This window comes from Thalassophryne amazonica, chromosome 10, assembly GCF_902500255.1.
Source record: "Thalassophryne amazonica chromosome 10, fThaAma1.1, whole genome shotgun sequence".
Lineage (NCBI taxonomy): Eukaryota > Metazoa > Chordata > Actinopteri > Batrachoidiformes > Batrachoididae > Thalassophryne > Thalassophryne amazonica.
The window spans coordinates 84,396,498-84,417,440 of NC_047112.1; the positions used below are offsets into that span (position 1 = coordinate 84,396,498).

General features: G+C 40.9%; 1 protein-coding gene and 1 long non-coding RNA gene across 2 annotated transcripts; one reads left to right on the top strand and one right to left on the bottom strand.

Moving 5' to 3' along the window:
- Positions 1-452: 452 nt before the first annotated feature.
- echdc2 (enoyl CoA hydratase domain containing 2) lies at positions 453-20,878 on the top strand. Its single transcript, XM_034180391.1, has 11 exons — positions 453-880; positions 9,014-9,081; positions 9,249-9,336; positions 9,439-9,525; positions 9,616-9,708; positions 12,339-12,395; positions 14,034-14,096; positions 14,187-14,311; positions 19,728-19,778; positions 19,854-19,901; positions 20,176-20,878. The coding sequence occupies exons 1-11, from the start codon at positions 640-642 to the stop codon at positions 20,251-20,253; spliced, it is 999 nt and encodes a 332-aa protein (XP_034036282.1). The 5' UTR covers positions 453-639; the 3' UTR covers positions 20,254-20,878.
- LOC117519090 lies at positions 17,793-20,402 on the bottom strand. Its single transcript, XR_004563171.1, has 3 exons — positions 20,391-20,402; positions 19,649-19,650; positions 17,793-17,978 (listed from the first exon to the last, which is right to left on the bottom strand). It is a non-coding gene; the product is annotated as an uncharacterized LOC117519090 (long non-coding RNA).
- Positions 20,879-20,943: the final 65 nt, after the last annotated feature.

The following is a 20,943-nucleotide window of genomic DNA, read 5'->3' on the forward strand; positions in this document are numbered from 1 at the left end:
ACTCCATAAATGACTGCTCCCGCTCGGTAGTTACGTGTCCACTTTATTGAACTGTTCTTCTTCCTTTTCTCCCCGCCTCCATTCGCCCCCTAGTGGCCTTTACACATCATGACAGTTCTCTCCTGCATATAGTCTCATCAATACACAACACAAAGTATTGCAGTTTCCCCTGGGATTAATAAAGTATTCTGATTCTGATCAATCGCAGGTGTAGAGGCACTGGTGTAATCTGGGTAAAAAAAGAACTTGGCCCATGGGAGACCTCTGCCCTGGTTCAGCGTTCAGCCAGAGTTAGGGTTAGGGTATAACCCCGGACCCAGTTCACACCTGCTTGGGGCAGAGTTCCGTGAGACATGAATGTGTGTGCGTAGATGTGTGTGTACATTTTGTCGTTTTTATTGCTTTTCTTCTTTATTATGTGCATTGTTTTGTTTTTTCAATCTGGACTTCGAGCCCGTAATCAACTTTGAACTGAAACCACACATGAATCATTTCCAGAACGAAGCAGCAAACACCCTTCAGGAAATGAACCACGCTTCGGCATATTGCTTTACTTCCTGCTGTCCTTCTCTCTGAAGTTTACAAGAAGAGAAAATAAGTCAAACACTTTTTGTTTGTTTAAAGTTGGCCTTAGTCAGCATGTCGACCCTCCTCCGCACACTGACGGGGCGGCAGTGTTGGTTCTGTGGAAGGACAGGTGTCATTCTGACGGACACGCACCGTCGAACTCCACGTTTGATTCAGCGGGGCGGAGTGCGACAGTTGACCGGAGACGGCGGCTCTTTTCCGGCGCACAGTCGAGCACAGAGCCGCGGGCAGCACACGGAGGAGATTGCTGCTGTAGAGGTGGATCTAAAAAGATTAGAGGGACCGGACGCTGGTACGTGCAAACTTCATCAATCTGAAAACATATTTCCTACTGCTGTGCCACGGCGCAAATGACATATTATGAAAAGTCAAACTGCGCTGAAGATAATAGAATCACGATTCAATCAAGTAACGCTTCATGTACATTTAAGTAGTGTAATATTAACTCTGAAGACTGCCGTTTGTTTGTTCTCTAAAATATCAGATGATGATAAATTTCCTTCAGCTTCTTCAAGACTCAAGTATGTAAGTAGTCTTACAATAAAGAAATAAATTTATATTTAAAAGCAGGTAAATTTTTCCTACAGTGCGGATATGAAGAGCAAAATAGTTTTGATATTATATTCATATTATTTCCAGTAATATAAAACAGCGAGTTGTCCGTGGGGATCCACGGGCTCTAGATTGGGTAATGTTTATAAAATAGATATCTGATTTTTCAAGGGTGGTAATAAATTATGCAAAGTTTCTACCATGAGTTCGAATGGTGTGTGACTCCAGAATGTTTTTACAACCTTAGACCTCAAGTTTTTAGATGAAGAACTCAAGCCTTTTATTTCGTTAATTATGTATTTTGTTTAAATGTTAATTTACTGTCTTAATGTATTTATAAATTGTTTAGGTTGTTGTTATCATACACTAATATGTATATGTTGCGGACATGAATGAGCGAAGCACTTCAGCATCTCACCATGTCATTTTCAGTTTGTGGCTTTTTATGACAATTTTGTCCTATTTGTGGCGCATTTTCCCCATTGGGCAGATTTTTTTGTGCTATTTCCGGTTTGTGCCTTCATCTACCATAGAGGCTGCGCGGTGCCTCGCTCATATTACTGTTAGCCAGTACATTCTGAGTGCCGGTCCCAAGCCCGGATAAATGAGGAGGGTTGCGTCAAGAAGGGCATCCGGCGTAAAAACAAGCCAACCCATCTATGCAGACTAAGAATCGAATTTCCATACCGGATCGGTCACAGCCCGGGTTAACAACGTCCGCTACCGGTTCTGTTGCCCAACAGGGTGCCAGTGGAAATTGGGCTACTGTTGGGCAAAGACGTTGAAGAAGAGGAGGAGAACGTTTCCACAAACAGCGGGAGAAGAAGCAAACTAGAAGGGTGGAAATGAGAGTGGGGACTTTGAATGTTGGTAGTATGACTGGTAAAGGGAGAAAGCTGGCTGGTATGATGGAGAGGAGAAAGGCAGACATACTGTGTGTGCAACAGACCAAGTGGAAGGGAAGTAAGAGCAGGAGCATCGGCGGTGGGTACAAGTTGTTGTACCATGGTGAGGACAGGAGAGAAATGGTGTTGGGGTCATTTTAAAAGAAGAGTATGTTAAAAGTGTGTTGGAGGTTAAGCGAGTGTCTGACAGGGTGATGAGTGTGAAGTTGGAAATTGAAGGGGTGATGATGAATATCATCAGTGCATATGCCCCACAGGTAGGTTGTGAGATGAAGGAGAAAAAAGATTTCTGGAGTGTGTTAGATGTGGTGGTGGAGAGAGTGCCCAAGCATGAAAGAGTGGTGATAGGAGCGGACTTCAATGGGCAAGTTGGTGAAGGGAACAGAGGTGATGAGGACGTAATGGGTAGGGATGGGTATTGATAAGATTTTATCGATATCGATGCCATTATCAATTCTGCTTATCGATCCGATTCCTTATCGATTCCCTTATTGATACCTCTTCTGAATTTTGTACTAAAAGTAGGCTTTACAGGTTTTCTATGTATTTCAATGAGTCTTAAAGTATATAAATATGAAATTGCTCACCGTATCCTTGATCTCTGGACATAAATAAAAATAAACAAAACAGTGTTTTACTTTGAAGTTATTAATTCCGACTGGATTCTATCATTCTAACTTGACTTGGCAGAGAGCTGCGCAGCATTTGGAGCTGTGTGAACAGAACGGAGGACGATTCTCCTTTCTTTCTCGCAACAAGACAGGAGTCCCAGTTAGTAACTTTAATCTGCACAAAACTGACTTACGATTATTCAGGTTCTTTTTGTCTCTTTCTCTAAAATTGTATATAATCATTAGATTAGTTATTATTACTATTATTGTTGTGCTTGCTATTATTATTAATATATAAACAAAAAAAATTACAATTTGTAATACATTTGACTCTTTTATGACAACAAATGCTTGACAGCTGCAACTGCTTAATGCCAACTTTAAAATTGAAAATGCCATAGACATGCTAACGTGTTAGTATCTGTCCCGTTTTTAAGTTTTAAAATACATCTATCAACTGTTTCAGAAGACCATAATAGGTCGGTTTAACATAAAAAGGTAAATAATACTCACAGCCATATGCTCTTTAGGGTTTTAGCGGGGGAAAGCGAAAGGAAAAAAAATAATCAACAAAGCAATGATCGAAGCACTGCTTCGATCTGCGAATCACTGCTTCGAATGGTTCAAGGTTCAAAGCAAAGCCGCGCTGCAGAAAAGTTGATTACAGACCCACTGCAGGGTCTGTAATCAATGTAGAGAAATTATAATTTTCCTGACAAACACCCCCAAAAACAATGGCCACTCTGAAGGACCGATAAGGGAATCGTTAAGTAAAAAGGTTATTGATGTCGGTGGATTGAATCGTTTCTTAACGATACCTGAAAGGAACCGGTTCTCGATACCCATCCCTAGTAATGGGTAGATATGGTATCAAGGATAGGAATGGGGAAGGACAGATGGTAGTTGATTTTGCAAAAAGGATGGAAATGGCTGTGGTGAATAGCTACTTTAAGAAAAGGGAGGAGCACAGGGTGACATATAAGAGTGGAGGAAGGTGCACACAGGTGGACTACATTCTTTATAGGTGATGCAAGCTAAAAGAAATCAGAGAATGTAAGGTGGTGGCAGGAGAGAGTGTCGTAAGACAGCATAGTATGGTAGTTTGTAGGATGACTTTAGAGGTAAAGAAGAAAAAGAGAGTGAGAGCTCAACAAAGGATCAGATGGTGGAAGATGAAGGAGGAAGACTGTTGTGTGAAATTTAGCGAGCAGGTGAGAGATGCACTGGATGGAGGGGAAGCAGTTTTGGACAACTGGAAAAGTACTGCAGATGTGGTGAGGGAGACAGCTAGGACAGTACTGGGTATGACATCTGGACAGTGGAAAGAAGACAAGGAGACTTGGTGTTGGAATGAAGAGGTCCAGGAAAGCATGAGGAGAAAGAGGTTGGTAAAAAAGTTTTGGGATAGTCGGAGAGATGAAGAAAGTAGACAGGAGTACAAGGAGATGCGGCGTAAAGCGAAAAGAGAAGTGGCAAAAGCGAAGGAAAAGGCATATTGCGAGCTGTACAAGAAGTTGAATAGTAAGGAAGGAGAAAAGGACTTGTACCGATTGGCCAGACAAAGGGACAGAGATGGAAAGGATGTGCAGCAGGTTAGGGTGGTAAAAGATGTACATGGTAATGTGCTGATGAGTGAGGAGTGTGTGCTGAGAAGGTGAAGGGAATATTTTGAAGAGCTGATGAATAAAGAAAATGAGCGAGAGAAAAGGCTGGATGATGTGGTGAGAGTAAATCAGGAAGTACAAGAGATTAGTAAGGAAGAAGTGAGGGCTGCTATGAAGAGGATGAAGAGTGGAAAGGCAGTTGGTCCAGATGACATTCCAGTGGAGGCATGGAAATGTCTAGGAGAGATGGCAGTAGAGTTTCTAACCAGATTGTTTAATAAAATCTTACAAAGTGAGAGGATGCCTGAGGAGTAGAGACAGAGTGTGCTGGTTCCTATTTTCAAGAACAAGGGAGATGTGCGGAGCTGCAGTAACTACAGAGGCATAAAGTTGATCAGCCACAGCATGAAGTTATGGGAAAGAGTAGTAGAAGCTAGGCTTAGAAAACAGGTGAAGATCTGTGAGCAGCAATATGGTTTCATGCCAAGAAAGAGCACTACAGATGCAATGTTTGCTCTGAGAATACTGTTGGAGAAGTACAGAGACGGGCAGAAAGAGTTACATTGTGTGTTTGTGGACTTAGAAAAAGCTTATGACAGGGTGCCAAGAGAAGAGCTGTGGTATTGTATGAGGAAGTCTGGAGTGGCAGAGAAGTATGTTAGGGTAGTGCAGGACATGTACAATAATAGTGTGACAGCGGTGAGATGCGCAGCAGGAATGACAGACTCATTCAAGGTGGAGGTGCGATTACACCAAGGATCAGCTCTGAGTCCTTTCTTGTTTGCAGTGGTGATGGACAGGTTGACGGATGAGATCAGACAGGAGTCCCCATGGACTATGATGTTTGCAGATGACATTGTGATCTGTAGTGAGAGTAGAGAGCAAGTTGAGTCTAGTCTGGAGAGGTGGAGATATGCTTTGGAGAGAAGGGGAATGAAAGTCAGTAGAAGCAAGACTGAGTACATGTGTGTGAATGGGAGGGAGCCCAGTGGAATAGTGCAGTTACAAGGAGTAGAAGTGAAAGTAGATGAGTTTAAATATTTGAGGTCAGCTGTTCAAAGTAATGGAGAGTGTGGTAAAGAGGTGAAGAAGAGAGTGCAGGCAGGGTGGAGTGGGTGGAGAAAGGTGGCAGGAGTGATTTGTGACAGAAGATTATCAGCAAGAGTGAAGGGGAAAGTTCACAAGACAGTAGTGAGACCAGCTATGTTGTACAGTTTAGAGACGGTGGCACTAACAAAAAGACAGGAGGCAGAGCTGGAGGTGGCAGAGCTGAAGATGTTGAGATTCTCTTTGCGAGTGACAAGAATGGACAAGATTAGGAATGAACATATCAGAGGGACAGCTCAGGTGGCACAGTTTGGAGACAAAGTCAGAGAGGCGAGATTGAGATGGTTTGGACATGTCCAGAGGAGGAACCCAGTTTATATAGGGAGAAGGATGCTGAGGATGGAGCCACCAGGCAGGAGGAGAAGAGGGAGGCCAAAGAGGAGGTTTATGGATGTGCTGAGGGAGGACATGCAGGTGGTTGGTGTGGCAGAGGAAGATACAGAGGACAGGGTGAGATGGAAACGATTGATCTGCTGTGGTGAACCCTAACGGGAACAGCCGAAAGACAGAAGAAGAAGACTGTTGTTGTTGTTATTATTATTTTATTTTATCATTACTTCTTTTTTGTGATTTGATTTTTAAATGAACCACAATGGAAATAAGTGTTTTCACTTTTTGTGTCATCCATGTATTTTAATGTATTTACAATTATATTATATTATTTACAATGTATATTATGTATTATATTATTGAACTTTCTAAATAAAATCACACATGCACGCACTCACGCTTTTAACGCCATAAATGGACGAAATGGAGCGAAATCGGCCTTAAATGTAACGAAATGGTGCAGAGTGAACCACACTGACTCCAAATAAGTGCTTTTTTTTAAAAATTGTTTGGCTTTTGTTTTTTGTGAGATGCGCTCAGCACATGTAGTACATCTGGCATTCAAGAGATGAAACTTAAGTCAGTGGGTCAGTCTGCTCCATTTCCTTACGGCTTACCCCCATTTCATTATCAGTCCCCATTTCCCCCATTTCGCTAAAAGAATTAAAGTACTTGATTGAATCATATTTGGAGTTAGTCTGCTCCATTTCACTACGTTTTTACCCCTGTTTCATTATTATCAGTCCCCATTTTGCTTAAAAATAATTTTAAAAAGTAAATAATTGAATCATATTTAATCATATTTGGAGTCAGCCTGGGTCAGTCTGCTTTATTTCGTTACATTTTACCCCCATTTCGTGATTATCACACTCCATTTTGTGCAATTCGTATTTTAGTTTAACTGTGCTTTTAATTAAAAGATGATTTACAGCCTCCTGCTGGAATGGCATATTAGTCCAGAATGTAATTGCCAATGTAAGTTAATATTGAACTTACTAAATAAAATCAGCACGCTTTTCATATATAGATGATTTACTGACCCCTGCTGGAATGGTGTGCAAGTCCAGAAAGAATTATCAACATTCATTGTTCATTGTTGCTAGCTATTATCCGTAGCTTCTCCAGAAATATTAGTCCTATCAATGTTCTGTTTTGGCAGTGTTCATCATACATAAGGGCAAATGTCATCTCTCCTCAGTTTGTCCATAATCGAAGTTATACTCATGCACACACGCACACGGGTAATTCTTAGACTACGGGCACTTATTATGTCCTTTGATCATATTGTATGAAAAACAGAAAAAAGGGGAAATTTCACACTTTATAGTTATCTTTACAATGAAAGTGTGTTAAGAAATTTGTTCTAGTAGTCTATGATGACTTTTTCAGCTTTTTTCAGCATCATTATATGCAAATATTGCCATTTTGTGCTTGTCCCACACCCAGACTTTTGATCTTCAATGATAAAAATGAATGGTAAAGAAACGTTTTTTCTAATGTTTTAAAATATCTCTGAATAAAATATCAGTAAAATAATCAAAACATAATTGGGGTATTCAATGTCATACAACTGTTGTGATTTTTTTAAACAAAATGTAGTTGTCCCACACTATTGCCGTAATTTCCACCACAACACTGTAATGTCCCTTTAAACAGTTTGTATGAAAGATTGTTTGGGTAGTTTCTATGGAGATAAACAGTGACATCAGAGCAAATGTATATAGCGCCAAATCACAATAAACAGTTGCCCCAAGGCGCTTTATATTGTAAGGCAATGGTGTGGTGGAAATTACATTTACAAGGCCAATAGTGCCTGTAGTTAAAGAATCACCCACACGTGCACAGACGCTACTTCTCTTTTAATATATTGTGGCGAGCTGCACGGAAAAACGAAACCCGAGCCAGAGCTTTTTCCCTTTACTGCATTCTGTGTCAAGCAGGTGCTTTTATTTTTACACACCCACAAACAGACAGTGGTGGAAGATATCAAACGCACTACACTTCTCACTCATGGTAATGGCAACATGACACTTGACTAAACCCACTGAACTACAAAACACAATGAATCAATAACACTAACACCACTGTTAAACATGAACCACAATAACATTTAAAACCCCAAACTCCCATGGCGCATTAGGGGACAACTTCCATTGTTCGTTGTTGTTAGTTAATATTGCTAATTTCTCCAAAAATATCAGTCCTATCAACTTTCTGTTTTCGTAGCATTTATTCTTGACCCAAAATACATAAGCATGCCAATTGGAAAGGTCTCCCCAGTTTTTCTGTGATCGAAGCCATACTCGCGCACGCATGCACACAGAGACCACTTGTTTATTATAATATAGATATTGCTTGCTGCCTGCACTGTGATTTGGTGTTGTTTCACACATATCCCTGGCTGTGGTGAACCAAAGACAACCACTTTAGATCAGAGCCCACTGTGTGGCTTCAAAACCTCTCTGTAGCCTGATGTGCACCTGCTAAACGACAGAAAGAGACCACAAGCGGTGGGATTTGTCACTTTTCCGGATTCACTCCTTCCTCTCCCATCATATTTTAAAAGTTTTGTAGTCCGCACACAATTACATTTTGATCACGGATCAATTAGAGGAACGTTTGGCAGAAAAGTCCGCAGATATGAACAACTTTATAATACAGTCGGAAATAGACGATCAAATGACCCGTAATTCATGGAGGGAAATTGCACGTCGGTGGTTTGGAGGTTGATGATTGTATAAAGAAGTGGAGGTCGCTGAGGGAAAAATTGATCCTGAAAAAGCCACTGTTCCTACAGTAAATTGCATTAAGACGCCCAACAATGGGACAGGGAATTTTAAAAGGGTCACATGCACATCGACGTCATTACATGGCCACAGAGTTACGGATTTTAAGGTACCACTCCTCATCGGACTTAGATAAAAGAGTGACTTGACTAAATGTAATCTTTTTAATGCACATAATGCCCAGTGCTTGTTTAAGACAGGTGTTTATTTTTTTTCAAAGTTTTGACCCGGTAATTAAATGAGGCGGGTCCCGACTCAAGGTCAGGTGTTTAATCAAGGAAATACATAAGCCTAATTTGTGCTGGGGATTCCGCGTGGATCGTTCGGCTCCTGACTTAAACTAATCCGTTACATACATATTTTATACATATAGCAGATTTCAGTTTTAATGCCAAAACTTGCTGGTCCACTTGAATCCATTATATGCGAGTTTTACTGTATTAATTTGACACAGATTTACACCTTGGCGGACAAAAAAGTGTTCTGTTTTAAAACTGTACATGTTCCCTCATTCTTCTGCTGTGTGTTAGGGATAGTGGAGGTGCTGATGTGCCGGCAGAAGGCAAGAAATGCTCTGGGTCAAGTGTTTGTGTCACAGGTGGGCAGACAAAACAGACATGCACGCATGCAAAGGCGCGCACACACATCTAACTGACTCTGTGTGTGTGTGTGTGTGTGTGTGTGTGTGTGTGTGTGTGTGTGTGTGTGTGTGTGTGTGTGTGTGTGTGTGTGTGTGTGTGTGTGTGTGTGTGTGTGTGTAAGCAGATGAGAGAACAGATGTCTGCTCTGGCCAGTGACTTAGCAGTGCGTGTGGTCATTTTAAAAAGCTTAGTTCCTGGGGTTTTCTGTGCTGGTAAGTGGTTTTTGTTTGTTTGTTTGGAACGTCACCAAACATCAGAATCTGAATCCTTATGATGATGAAGTGACTTGATGACACATGTTGAGGCGTACATAGGTGCAGACCTGAAGGAGAGGTCTTTGATGAATAATGCAGAGTCTGATCTGTTTGTTCACGGCCTGCGATCCCTCATGACTCAGATAGGTAAGCAGGACTGACAGCTCCCTAGGTTTTGTGCACATGTATGAGCTCTGCTGTCTTCATCACCTTCTGGGTGTTGTGTTGCCATAGCAGCAATCTTGCCCGTACCCACCATTGCAGCAGTGGATGGCGCGGCCCTAGGAGGTGGACTGGAACTGGCCCTGGCTTGTGACCTCCGGACTGCTGGTGAGTGACCTCTGGTGCTTCACGTTTTAACCCTGAAGTCTGCATCATCCTCATCATTATGTTTGTTTTGCCCTTCGTTCAGCTGATGTTGGGTTTAGTAGGGTTGCAGAGGGGATGCCATGTTCTTTTCACGGCTGTCACTAGTCATGTCATATTGGATCAGAGGATGACTCTGAACAGAAGAAGGAATGATAGCCACACCCACTTAGTGCCATTTCTCTGCAGTCTTTTGCCCCATCGCTTTGGATTATGTGACGGTGGACGTGGTGTACACTGGACCGGAGATGCTGTATGAGCCCATGCGTTACGTTTCAGAACTTTATTATCTACAGGTCTTGTTTTCAGTCACTTCTCTTAGCAGTTACACAAAAATTAATTAATTGATTTCTTTTAAATTTTATTTTAACCTTTATTTAACCAGGTTAGTCCCATTGAGATTGAGACCTCTTTTACAGACCTGTAAGACCTGGACTATTATAAAGTTTCCAATTCACCTAGCCTGCATGTTTATAAATGTGGGAGGAAACCAGAGAACCTGGAGGAATCCAACGCAAACATGGGGAGAACATGTAAACCCCACACAGAAAGGCCACAGATGGGAATGAACCCATGACCTTCTTGCTGTGAGGCAACAGTGCTAACCACTAAGCCACCGTGCTTCCCAAAATTAATCCTGAACTAGATTCTGTTAATTTTTGGAGTAGAACACATAAAGAGCTCGAACTATGACTTTTTAAAATAAATGTTTAAATGTTACATTTATAGATATAGTTACCATATATTCTGAACTGAGTCAGGTTTTTTTTTACTAGTTTAGGAGGTCCTGCGACTTATATTCCTAAGATACATATATAAAAACTGCATTATCATCTATGGCCACAAGATGTACACTGTACACTGGACACTGAATAAGGTTCTGTGATTCACGCTCCAAGTCGTAACACACCATTAAGCTGGATACTACACATCATAAAATAAGAATGAGAATGAGAGATGCTCTGTGTCTTAGAGAATGAGTAAATTTAAAAAAAAAAACATGTTCTCAAACTGAAAAACTACTCTCTGGATTGAAAAGAGGGACAATAAATTTCGTACTACTTCAAACAACACTTGTTTATATTGTGTGAGACATCAATAATGGCAACTGCAGGTCAGCAAGCCAAATCTAATGTACGACTATTATCTTTTTCAAACATTTAATTACATTGCATGTTTACCTTGCCCATGATCATCTGTTCAGTGGCCCAAAAAGCAGTTTATTCAGGTGTAGTGCCTTATACAATAAGATTAATTAGCTCATTATCTTCTGCTCACTAACACAGTTTTTGTGTTATAAGTAAATAGTGTGACAAGTTTTCAAATGTTTAATTACATTACACATTTACCTCAACTGTGTTCATGTGTTCAGTGGCCACAAGAAGCACTTTATATGAATTTTGTGCCCCATACAATAACATTACTTAGCTTGTTAGCTCCTGCTTGTTAACGCTGTGTTTGTGGACTTTGGTTTTATGTTCTTTCATTTTGCTACAAGTGGTTACATTAGACCAGTGACTTCTCTTCATTTTCATTTGTTGTGTTGTGCAGGCCCACTTAGCTGTATGTGAGCTTCTTGGACAAATTTAGTGACTTCATATCAGACATGCTTATAAATGCTAAAAAGGTTCAAATTGTGATGGGTTAACAAACCAGTTCATCTGTTATTCAGAGCTTTTCTGGCAGTGTTGGATACTTTTGGGAACATTTTGAAATAGATTTTTGGTTTGGCGTATAAATATTTACACTTACTGTTGTGGTGCTTCTTCTTACACCTCTTTTTTTCCAAATCAATTTTTAAAATTTAATTTATAGCACTGGTTTTCTGTGCAGTTAATATGCAGTCATATTTAAAGGTGCATCAAAAAAGGGGCTGAGACAGAAAATTTAAAGCATCTTTTTAGCTCTTGATAGGTCTGTCTGTCCTTATTTTATGTTATGTAAATGTACATATTCAAAGATATCAGTGTGGCCCAAAATAGGGAGTTCACTAATCTTCACCTGTGTCTAAGTTTCTGAATCTGAAGTAGTTTTTTATGGATTATTGACAAAAATGTTGAAGACTCACTGACTCATTAATCTTGTGCTTGCCGTGCTACTCACAGGGGATATTCTCTGATTTGGACCCTACTGGCTTGAAGGACACATGGTGGTTTCATGTTTAGCGAAAAGACCCGATCCTGGATAAACGGTTGAAGATGAAATGAAATGAATAAGCCGCCTGTTAGACTGTCTGACCCTAAAATAGTGCAGTTCCTCTGGACTCTCTGCCAGGTTGACATTTGGTTATTTTTGTAGTAATGATCTGTCAATGAGCTCGGGCACTAATGTTGCTGGGTGACGTCCCACACATCTGCCCAACCGTCCATGTCTCCTTGTGACTGGTTCAAGCAGCTGCAGCAAGGTGATTGGTTGAGCGGAGATGCGATAGGTGAGCAGGTGTTTGTCTGCGCATCTCTGACAGAGGCATTAGTCAGACATTAATGTCCTCCACGGCTTCATACACAGACCTTCAACTGTCCACTGTGTGTGTGTGTGTGTGTGTGTGTGTGTGTGTGTGTGTGTGTGTGTGTGTGTGTGTGTGTGTGTTTCAGCATTTTCAGCACAGATGGGTCTGATTGAGACAACGCGTGGGCTCCTCCCAGGGGCGGGTAAGATGACCTAGAGTGGTGACAACTAGTGATTTGAAGCCATATTGTTTTCTCTACCTATTCATCGCTGTATTTACTGTGTTTGTGCAGCAGGTCCACAGTCACACTGCTCTTATTGTCACACAGCAGCATTAACTTACATCTAGAAAACACATTTGAAAACTCATTTACATAATTTTACTTTTACGTTTGAAAAAAAAAAAACACATTTCAGAGGTCCATCAATGTCGTTGAGGCTTCACAAACACATTTGAGATAATTCCATACCATACTTACCTTCACAGGTAAGTTACCTGTAAGAAATAATTGACAGGTGTTTGACTAATGTATCCAGCTGCACTACAGAAAGAAAAAATAAATAAATAACAGCTCTTTATCTCCCACTTTACTGCAGATACACTGAAATCATTATTGATTTAAAAAATAATGATATTTGCAAGTATTTTTTTGTTGATGCTATTAAACATATAGAATTCTGGCCTGGCACTGATTAGATTAATAGACTTATATTTCAAAACTAACCTGATATTTTGACAGTGCCATAATGTCCACTGTGGACATCACATTCTCGTGATAACTTTATAGTGCTCCTTGTTCATAGCAATTATTTATTTATTACTATGCAGATATTTTACTGTATATTTTTATCTTGTAAATTTTGTGTTGCATTTCTTTTAATCTGTAATATTTTGAGAGAAATAAATGAATTCAAAATTCAGTAATTATAAAAGCCTGAAAAGTGGGTCCTATACACTATGAACATCTTGAACATCAACTTTGCTGACAGAGACATGAGCTGGGTGTTGCTTTATTTTCTCGTATTTTTTGTCCTTTCTGTATCAGCAGGAAATCTTTACAATTTATATCTGTTTTAAAATCTATTTTTGCATCCAAATTCACAACATCCCATCATTTTGAAACTTTTTGGATACTAAAAGCTTGAATCCAAGAACTCGCTGTGTAGAGAGAGAATAGAATAGATGGTTATTTTCATTGAATTTCTGCAATGAAATTCTGGTGGCACTTTTAAAACAGCTATACACAAAAAACAACAAATCAGCAGTTTAAAAACAAACAAACAAACAAAAACCCAACAGCTTCACAGGATGGCAAGACCTTAAAATGCCAAATAAATAAATAAAAATAAATAAATAAAAGGTGCTTAATAAATTTTTGAAGGTGCTTAATGCTCAGTGAGGTGGGATAGTTTTAGAAATGTAAACAGACTGTATTATTTAATGCATATATTGATATCTGTTACTGAATGCCTGTCTTTGTTTGTGGGAGGGGGCCGGGGTGCGGTGATGGAGGCTATAGCTCGGGGGGAAAAAAAGCTGTTCCTTAGCCTATTAGTCTGTGTCCTTATAGTGCGGGACCGCTTCCCAGACAGCAGAGGAGCAAACAGGGAATGTCCTGTGTGATGTGTGTTGATTTACAGTGTGATCAATGCAGGATCGCTGACTTTGTAAACAATATGGCGCCTGTCAGAACACTGAGACATTGAATGTTTCCGCTTTAAGACAGCCCGAGGTCATGCACGTGCCTCCTGTATGATTTTGCTCAGCAGTGAAACAAACGGAGCTGCAATGGCAACTGCTGGAATTTGTCCCTGAGGCGTGTTTGTTTTTCCTCCTCCAGGGGGCACTCAGCGGCTACCACGGTTAGTCGGCATTTCTTTGGCAAAGGAGCTCATCTTCACAGGTGTTACACCGAAAATGCTGTGATCAGCACTGTAGCAACACTCAGGATACTCCTCGTTGAACAAGGCGCTCTGTGTCTCCGTGTTACCAGGTAGGCGTGTCGACGGGAGGACGGCTCTGGAAATGGGCCTCGTAAACAGAGCGGTCGAACAGAACCAGACAGGAGACGCTGCCTACAGGGAGGCACTCAGTTTGGCCAGAGAGATTTTACCCCAGGTAAGAATACGGTCGACAACATGTTCAATTTGCCAATTCCATTATTAATAAATCTCAGCCGCGAGAATTCTAATTGCCTCCATCAGTGATGATATGTTTTTGTTTTTTGGAAATTTAAAAGCGCATGAATAGATTTCGGTTAAGTTTAGTCGAGAGGTAGGCTTTAGGTCAAGGATGAACTGGTTAAATTTTGTTACAGATCAGGAGAAAAGATTGGATTTTGCCTTTGATTGTTGATCTTTGATACCGTTTTCGGGAACGGGAGCATTGTGAATTTTGATTGTAGTTATTAAGTAATCAGCAAAACTACCACAACATGAATGAAAACATATCTTCTTTGGGGAAGTTTGAAGATCAGCAATTAGGATCTAAGACTGAGATCAAAGAACAAAGACTGAAGAACAAGAAGACTTTTAATGAAATACTAATCACATTAAAAAAAATGAAATAATTAAAACTGGTTTAATGTAGCACGATGACTTAAACACAGTGGCAGACTTTTCACCACAGTGAGCCACTATCAAACACAGTAAGATAGTCATTGATGTCTGCAGTGTTGGATGATTTTTTTTTTCTACATGCAAACAAAGCCACTTCAGACCAGATTTACATGAAATTATAACAGAAAATACATGAAACGTAACATACGAGGTCTGTGAGAAAAGTATTGTACCTTTTTATTTTTTTCAAAAACTATATGGATTTGATTCATATGTTTTTACGAGGTCTGTCAAAGTATAGAGCCGACGCTGCAATCCGTCTGCACGTCTTTCATTAAAAAAAATCTCCTTTAACAGTGGAATATCCAGATAAAATGCTGAAACCGACTTCTTCTGGAACTTCTCTGTTCTCTCACAACGTCCTGGATCAATAGAGCCTGAAATGTGGAGGTTTTCAGCTTGAAACAGGCTGACGACGGCACCTGAGAGCACTGCGTGATGTCCCGCACCGTGGGAAGTCCTTAAAGCGACAGTATCACCTCAAAATCTCTAATCAGCCGTTAAAATTTTCACCGAAAACCAGCTTAATTTTTCGAACCGTGTCCACTTCGATGTGCCTCACAGGTTTAGAAAAAATTTTGATCAAACAAAGCGCCAGTCTCTCAGCAACTTCTCAGACAAAGGAATTCCGATGAGGGGCTGGACGACTCCTCCCACAAGGAGTGCTCACAGGCGAATGACGTCACCGACAGGCGTGGAAAAACTCACGCATGCGCACAAGGGTTCAAGCATGTCTGATGTAAAAACATATGAATGAAATCCATATAGTTTTTGAAAAAAATAAAAAGGACCTATACTTTATTGACAGCCCTCGTACATCAGCCAAGCTTGAATCTTTGTGCGCATGCGTGAGTTTTTCCACGCCTGCCGGTTGCGTCATTCGCCTGTGAGCACGCCTTGTGGGAGGAGTGGTCCACCCCTCTCGTCGTTGTTTCATTGCGAGGAAATGGTGGAATGATTTGGGCTTTTTTTCCATCTGAATTTTTTCAGAAACTGTTAGAGACAGGCAGCTGGAAACCATTCGAAAAATTTATCTGGCTTTCGGTGAAAATTTTACGGGCTTCACAGAGAATAAGGACTGTTACTACAGCTTTAAGGACGCCCCACAATGGCGCACGGTGCGCCGCGCTCTGAGCCACCATCGAGAGGCAGAAAACACCACATCATTTCTAAACGGATGGCTGTGTGGAGCCGGGACCGTCGTATGCAATTTCTCTGGTTATCACAAGAGCTGGACATCAGCCATTTTCCGGCAGATTTCACTTATAGCAAGAGATTTTGTCATGGAAAGCCGCGTGGAGGCTTCGCGCGTCAGGGCCGATTCACTGATCGAGCGAGACAAAGGAACACCTCCGTTTCGGAGTGCCAGGGGACAAGTTGGGACATGCCCAGCTCTCCACAATTTCTCTTATACTCACTGGGCTGGTAAGTCCCCTTGCACTCCAAAAAGGGAGGTGTTCCTTTGTCTCGCTCTATCAGCGGCTCCGTCGTGATGCGCGAAGCCTCCGCTTGGGTCAAAATCTCGTTAAAAGTGAAATCTGCCAGAAAATGGCTGATGTCCAGCTCTTGTAATAACCAGAGAAATTGCTCAGGACGGTCCCGGCTCCACACAGCGATCCGTTTAGAAATGATGTGGTGTTTTCTGTCTCTCTATGGCGGCTCGGAGCGCGGCGCGCCGTGCGCCATTGTGGGGCGGCCTTAAAGCTGTAGTAACAGTCCTTATTCTCTGTGAAGCCTGTAAAATTTTCACCGAAAGCCAAATAAATTTTTCGAATGGTTTCCAGCTACTTGTCTCTAACAGTTTCTGAAAAAATTCTGATGGAAAAAAAAAAAGCCCAAATCATTCCGCCATTTCCTCGCAATGAAACGATGCTCACTCAAAGCCTGTCCACAGGCGAATGACGCAACCGACAGGCTTGGAAAAACTCACGCATGCGCACGAAGGTTCAAGCTTGGCTGACGTAAAAACATATGAATCAAATCCATATAGTTTTTGAAAAAAATAAAAAGGTACGATACTTTTCTCACAGACCTCGTATTCAGGAAATCCCAAATGCCGATATTAATAATGATAAATTTTGTATTTTCTAAAAAAAAAAAAAAAGTTACAAAAGGAATTAGTTTTTGATTTATCCCAAGAAACTGCCACCACACCTTCACCTAATTTCCATTAAACATCCACCAACTGTCCAGCAGGTGGCAATGTTCTTCAACAGGGAATAGGTCAAAGAAATATTACATAAGCAAAATAAAGTTACATTTTAGATGGAACTCGTGCAGGATTGGGCATCAGTCAATCAATTTTTTTTTATATAGCGCCAAATCACAACAAACAGTTGCCCCAAGGCGCTTTATATTGTAAGGCAAGGCCATACAATAATTATGTAAAACCCCAACGGTCAAAACGACCCCCTGTGAGCAAGCACTTGGCTACAGTGGGAAGGAAAAACTCCCTTTTAACAGGAAGAAACCTCCAGCAGAACCAGGCTCAGGGAGGGGCAGTCTTCTGCTGGGACTGGTTGGGGCTGAGAGAGAGAATCAGGAAAAAGACATGCTGTGGAGGGGAGCAGAGATCGATCACTAATGATTAAATGCAGAGTGGTGCATACAGAGCAAAAAGAGAAAGAAACAGTGCATCATGGGAACCCCCCAGCAGTCTACGTCTATAGCAGCATAACTAAGGGATGGTTCAGGGTCACCTGATCCAGCCCTAACTATAAGCTTTAGCAAAAAGGAAAGTTTTAAGCCTAATCTTAAAAGTAGAGAGGGTGTCTGTCTCCCTGATCTGAATTTTTTGAGGTGAGGTGATCCATTGCGAGTTTTCCTTGCAATGGATCACCTCAGCTTGTGGTTTTACTGTTAACCTCACCTCAGTGATGTCCTGACTGTCTGTGACGTCATCTCAAGTGCAGGACAGACTGGAAAAACTCATTTGACCCTCAGGCCATCAGACTGTATAGCTCCTCACTCGGGAGAGGGGGAGCAACAGGAAGACAGAGGACGGGAAGGAGAAGAACAGTAGTAGCCAGTAAAATCAGTAGCGAGCGATATTTCTGGTATTTGTATTTGCAGATTGTTTTTTTGCTTTCACTTTTGATACTCTGTGTGCTTCTTACCCTGTGTACTGCTATACAATGCTGCTGGAACCTCAGTTTCCCTAAGGGAGTCTTTCCAAATGATCAGTAAAGTTCTGTCTGATCTGCTGGGGTGATCTGTAGCCACATGAAATCACACAGACTTGATCCGTCATAGTACAGTAGTGTTCAGAATAATAGTAGTGCTATGTGACTAAAAAGATTAATCCAGGTTTTGAGTATATTTCTTATTGTTACATGGGAAACAAGGTACCAGTAGATTCAGTAGATTCTCACAAATCCAACAAGACCAAGTATTCATGATATGCACACTCTTAAGGCTATGAAATTGGGCTATTAGTAAAAAAAAGTAGAAAAGGGGGTGTTCACAATAATAGTAGCATCTGCTGTTGACGCTACAAACTCAAAACTATTATGTTCAAACTGCTTTTTTAGCAATCCTGTGAATCACTAAACTAGTATTTAGTTGTATAACCACAGTTTTTCATGATTTCTTCACATCTGCGAGGCATTAATTTTGTTGGTTTGGAACCAAGATTTTGCTTGTTTACTAGTGTGCTTGGGGTCATTGTCTTGTCGAAACACCCATTTCAAGAGCATGTCCTCTTCAGCATAAGGCAACATGACCTCTTCAAGTATTTTGACATATCCAAACTGATCCATGATACCTGGTATGCGATATATAGGCCCAACACCATAGTAGGAGAAACATGCCCATATCATGATGCTTGCACCACCATGCATCACTGTCTTCACTGTGAACTGTGGCTTGAATTCAGAGTTTGGGGGTCGTCTCACAAACTGTCTGCGGCCCTTGGACCCAAAAAGAACAATTTTACTCTCATCAGTCCACAAAATATTCCTCCATTTCTCTTTAGGCCAGTTGATGTGTTCTTTGGCAAATTGTAACCTCTTCTGCACATCTTTTATTTAACACAGGGACTTCGCGGGGGATTCTTGCAAATAAATTAGCTTCACACAGGCATCTTCTGTCACAGCACTTACAGGTAACTCCAGACTGTCTTTGATCATCCTGGAGCTGATCAATGGGTGAGCCTTTGCCATTCTGGTTATTCTTCTATCCATTTTGATGGTTGTTTTCTGTTTTCGGCCACGCGTGTTTTTTTTTTTGTCCATTTTAAAGCATTGGAGATCATTGTAGATGAACAGTCTATAATGTTTTGCACCTGCGTATAAGTTTTCCCCTCTCCAATCAACTTTTTAATCAAACTATGCTGTTCTTCTGAACAATGTCTTGAACATCCCATTTTCCTCAGGCTTTCAAAGAGAAAAGCATGTTCAACAGGTGCTGGCTTCATCCTTACATAGGGGACACCTGACTCACACCTGTTTGTTCCACAAAATTGACGAACTCACTGACTGAATGCCACACTACTATTATTGTGGACACCCCCCTTTTCTTATTGTTTCCCATGTAACAATAAGAAATATACTCAAAACCTGGATTAATCTTTTTAGTCACATAGCACTACTATTATTCTGAACACTACTGTACATTGACATCCCTGATCAACTTTTGCATCACAGCTCATCTAATTTTAATAATTATCCTCGTTATATGCCATTTTGGAGACATACCAGATGACGAAGGTTTCAGTTAAATTGGATGTAATCATTTGTACATCTATTCATTCACTCACTGTATTTTAGCCAAGGAAATAGTCACAATGTTTGCAGTTAAATATAGTTTGTTTCATCTTAAACATCCTCGTGGCCATGACAACTTTAAAGAGGACGAGTCCAACAAGATCTTTTAGCAAAGCTGTCGATGTCTGATTCCAATTCTTTCCTGTGGTCCAGGCTCCCATCGCTGTGCGGCTCGCCAAAGAAGCAATGAACAGAGGCGTCGAGGTAAAACGTGATTTCTAAGGTCACAGCTTTCGTACGTTTGTTATTCAAGACAGCAGTAACTGAAATGTGTTTCAGGTCAACATTACTTCAGCTATGGCGATAGAGAGGATGTGCTATGCTCAGGTGAGAGTCGCAAATCGTACTCCACATTTAAAAACAAAATAGTAAAGACTGCTTCATGTGTTAAGAGACTGGTAGAAAGGCATTGAAGAAACCATGATTTCCACAGAGAGCAGTTAGTTTTCTTTATCCTATATGAAGAAAGAAGAAAAATCCCAGTGTCATCCAGCCCTAAAGATAGTGATAGTCATGCTCATAAAAAGTGGAGACTGTGTCGTGCAGAGATCTGAATAGTGGTTTGATGTCTGTCTATATGCTGTTTTATTTTTCTTTTCAGGTCATCCCCACGCAGGACAGACAGGAGGGTATGGCTGCATTCATAGAGAAGAGACCCCCACAGTACACCGGGGAATGACTGACTGAGTTATTGATTTGGGCCTGGTTTCATAAAGCGGTCTAATCTTGTTTAGTGGACTAAACTCACTTAGTCCACTCATCTTTTGACATTGTTGCACAAAGCGCTTAGTCGGTTAAAGTTTCGCATTACCTAACTAAAGTTTTTAGCGTGGTACAGAGGAGGCTAATTTCATTTTAGTTGACAAAACTTCAATGTCTTAAAAAAGGTGGCTATCGTGTACCACCACTTGATGGAGGAGGAAGGAAGGAGAGACTTGCAGCAGGAGTGGGTTTCTGGGACCAGAAAAATCCATGGGAGATGTTTACGGACACTGAGGCCGGGAGTGCTTCTCCTCTGCTGCGGCGGACTCAACCATGTTTGTAGCAGATGGACCAACCCGAACAAATCTATTGCACATTGGAGGCGTTTCTTGGCAACAGCATTCACGAGGCCGCTACGACTGAAAATTTTCGACTAATGTAAGATGACTGGTCTATGAATTTAGCCGTTGATGTGAAACGGAGATTACAAGAAAAATGTTGGGCAACTAACCTTAGTTGACTAGCTACGATAAGATCAACTATTTATCCTGAAGGAAATTATTTCACCAGAGTACAGAAACAGTAAACTTTTTTTTTTTTTTTTTTTTTGCAATAAGTACAACAAATTTATATGAAATGACTGGAAGACATTTGCACAAGATCTTTC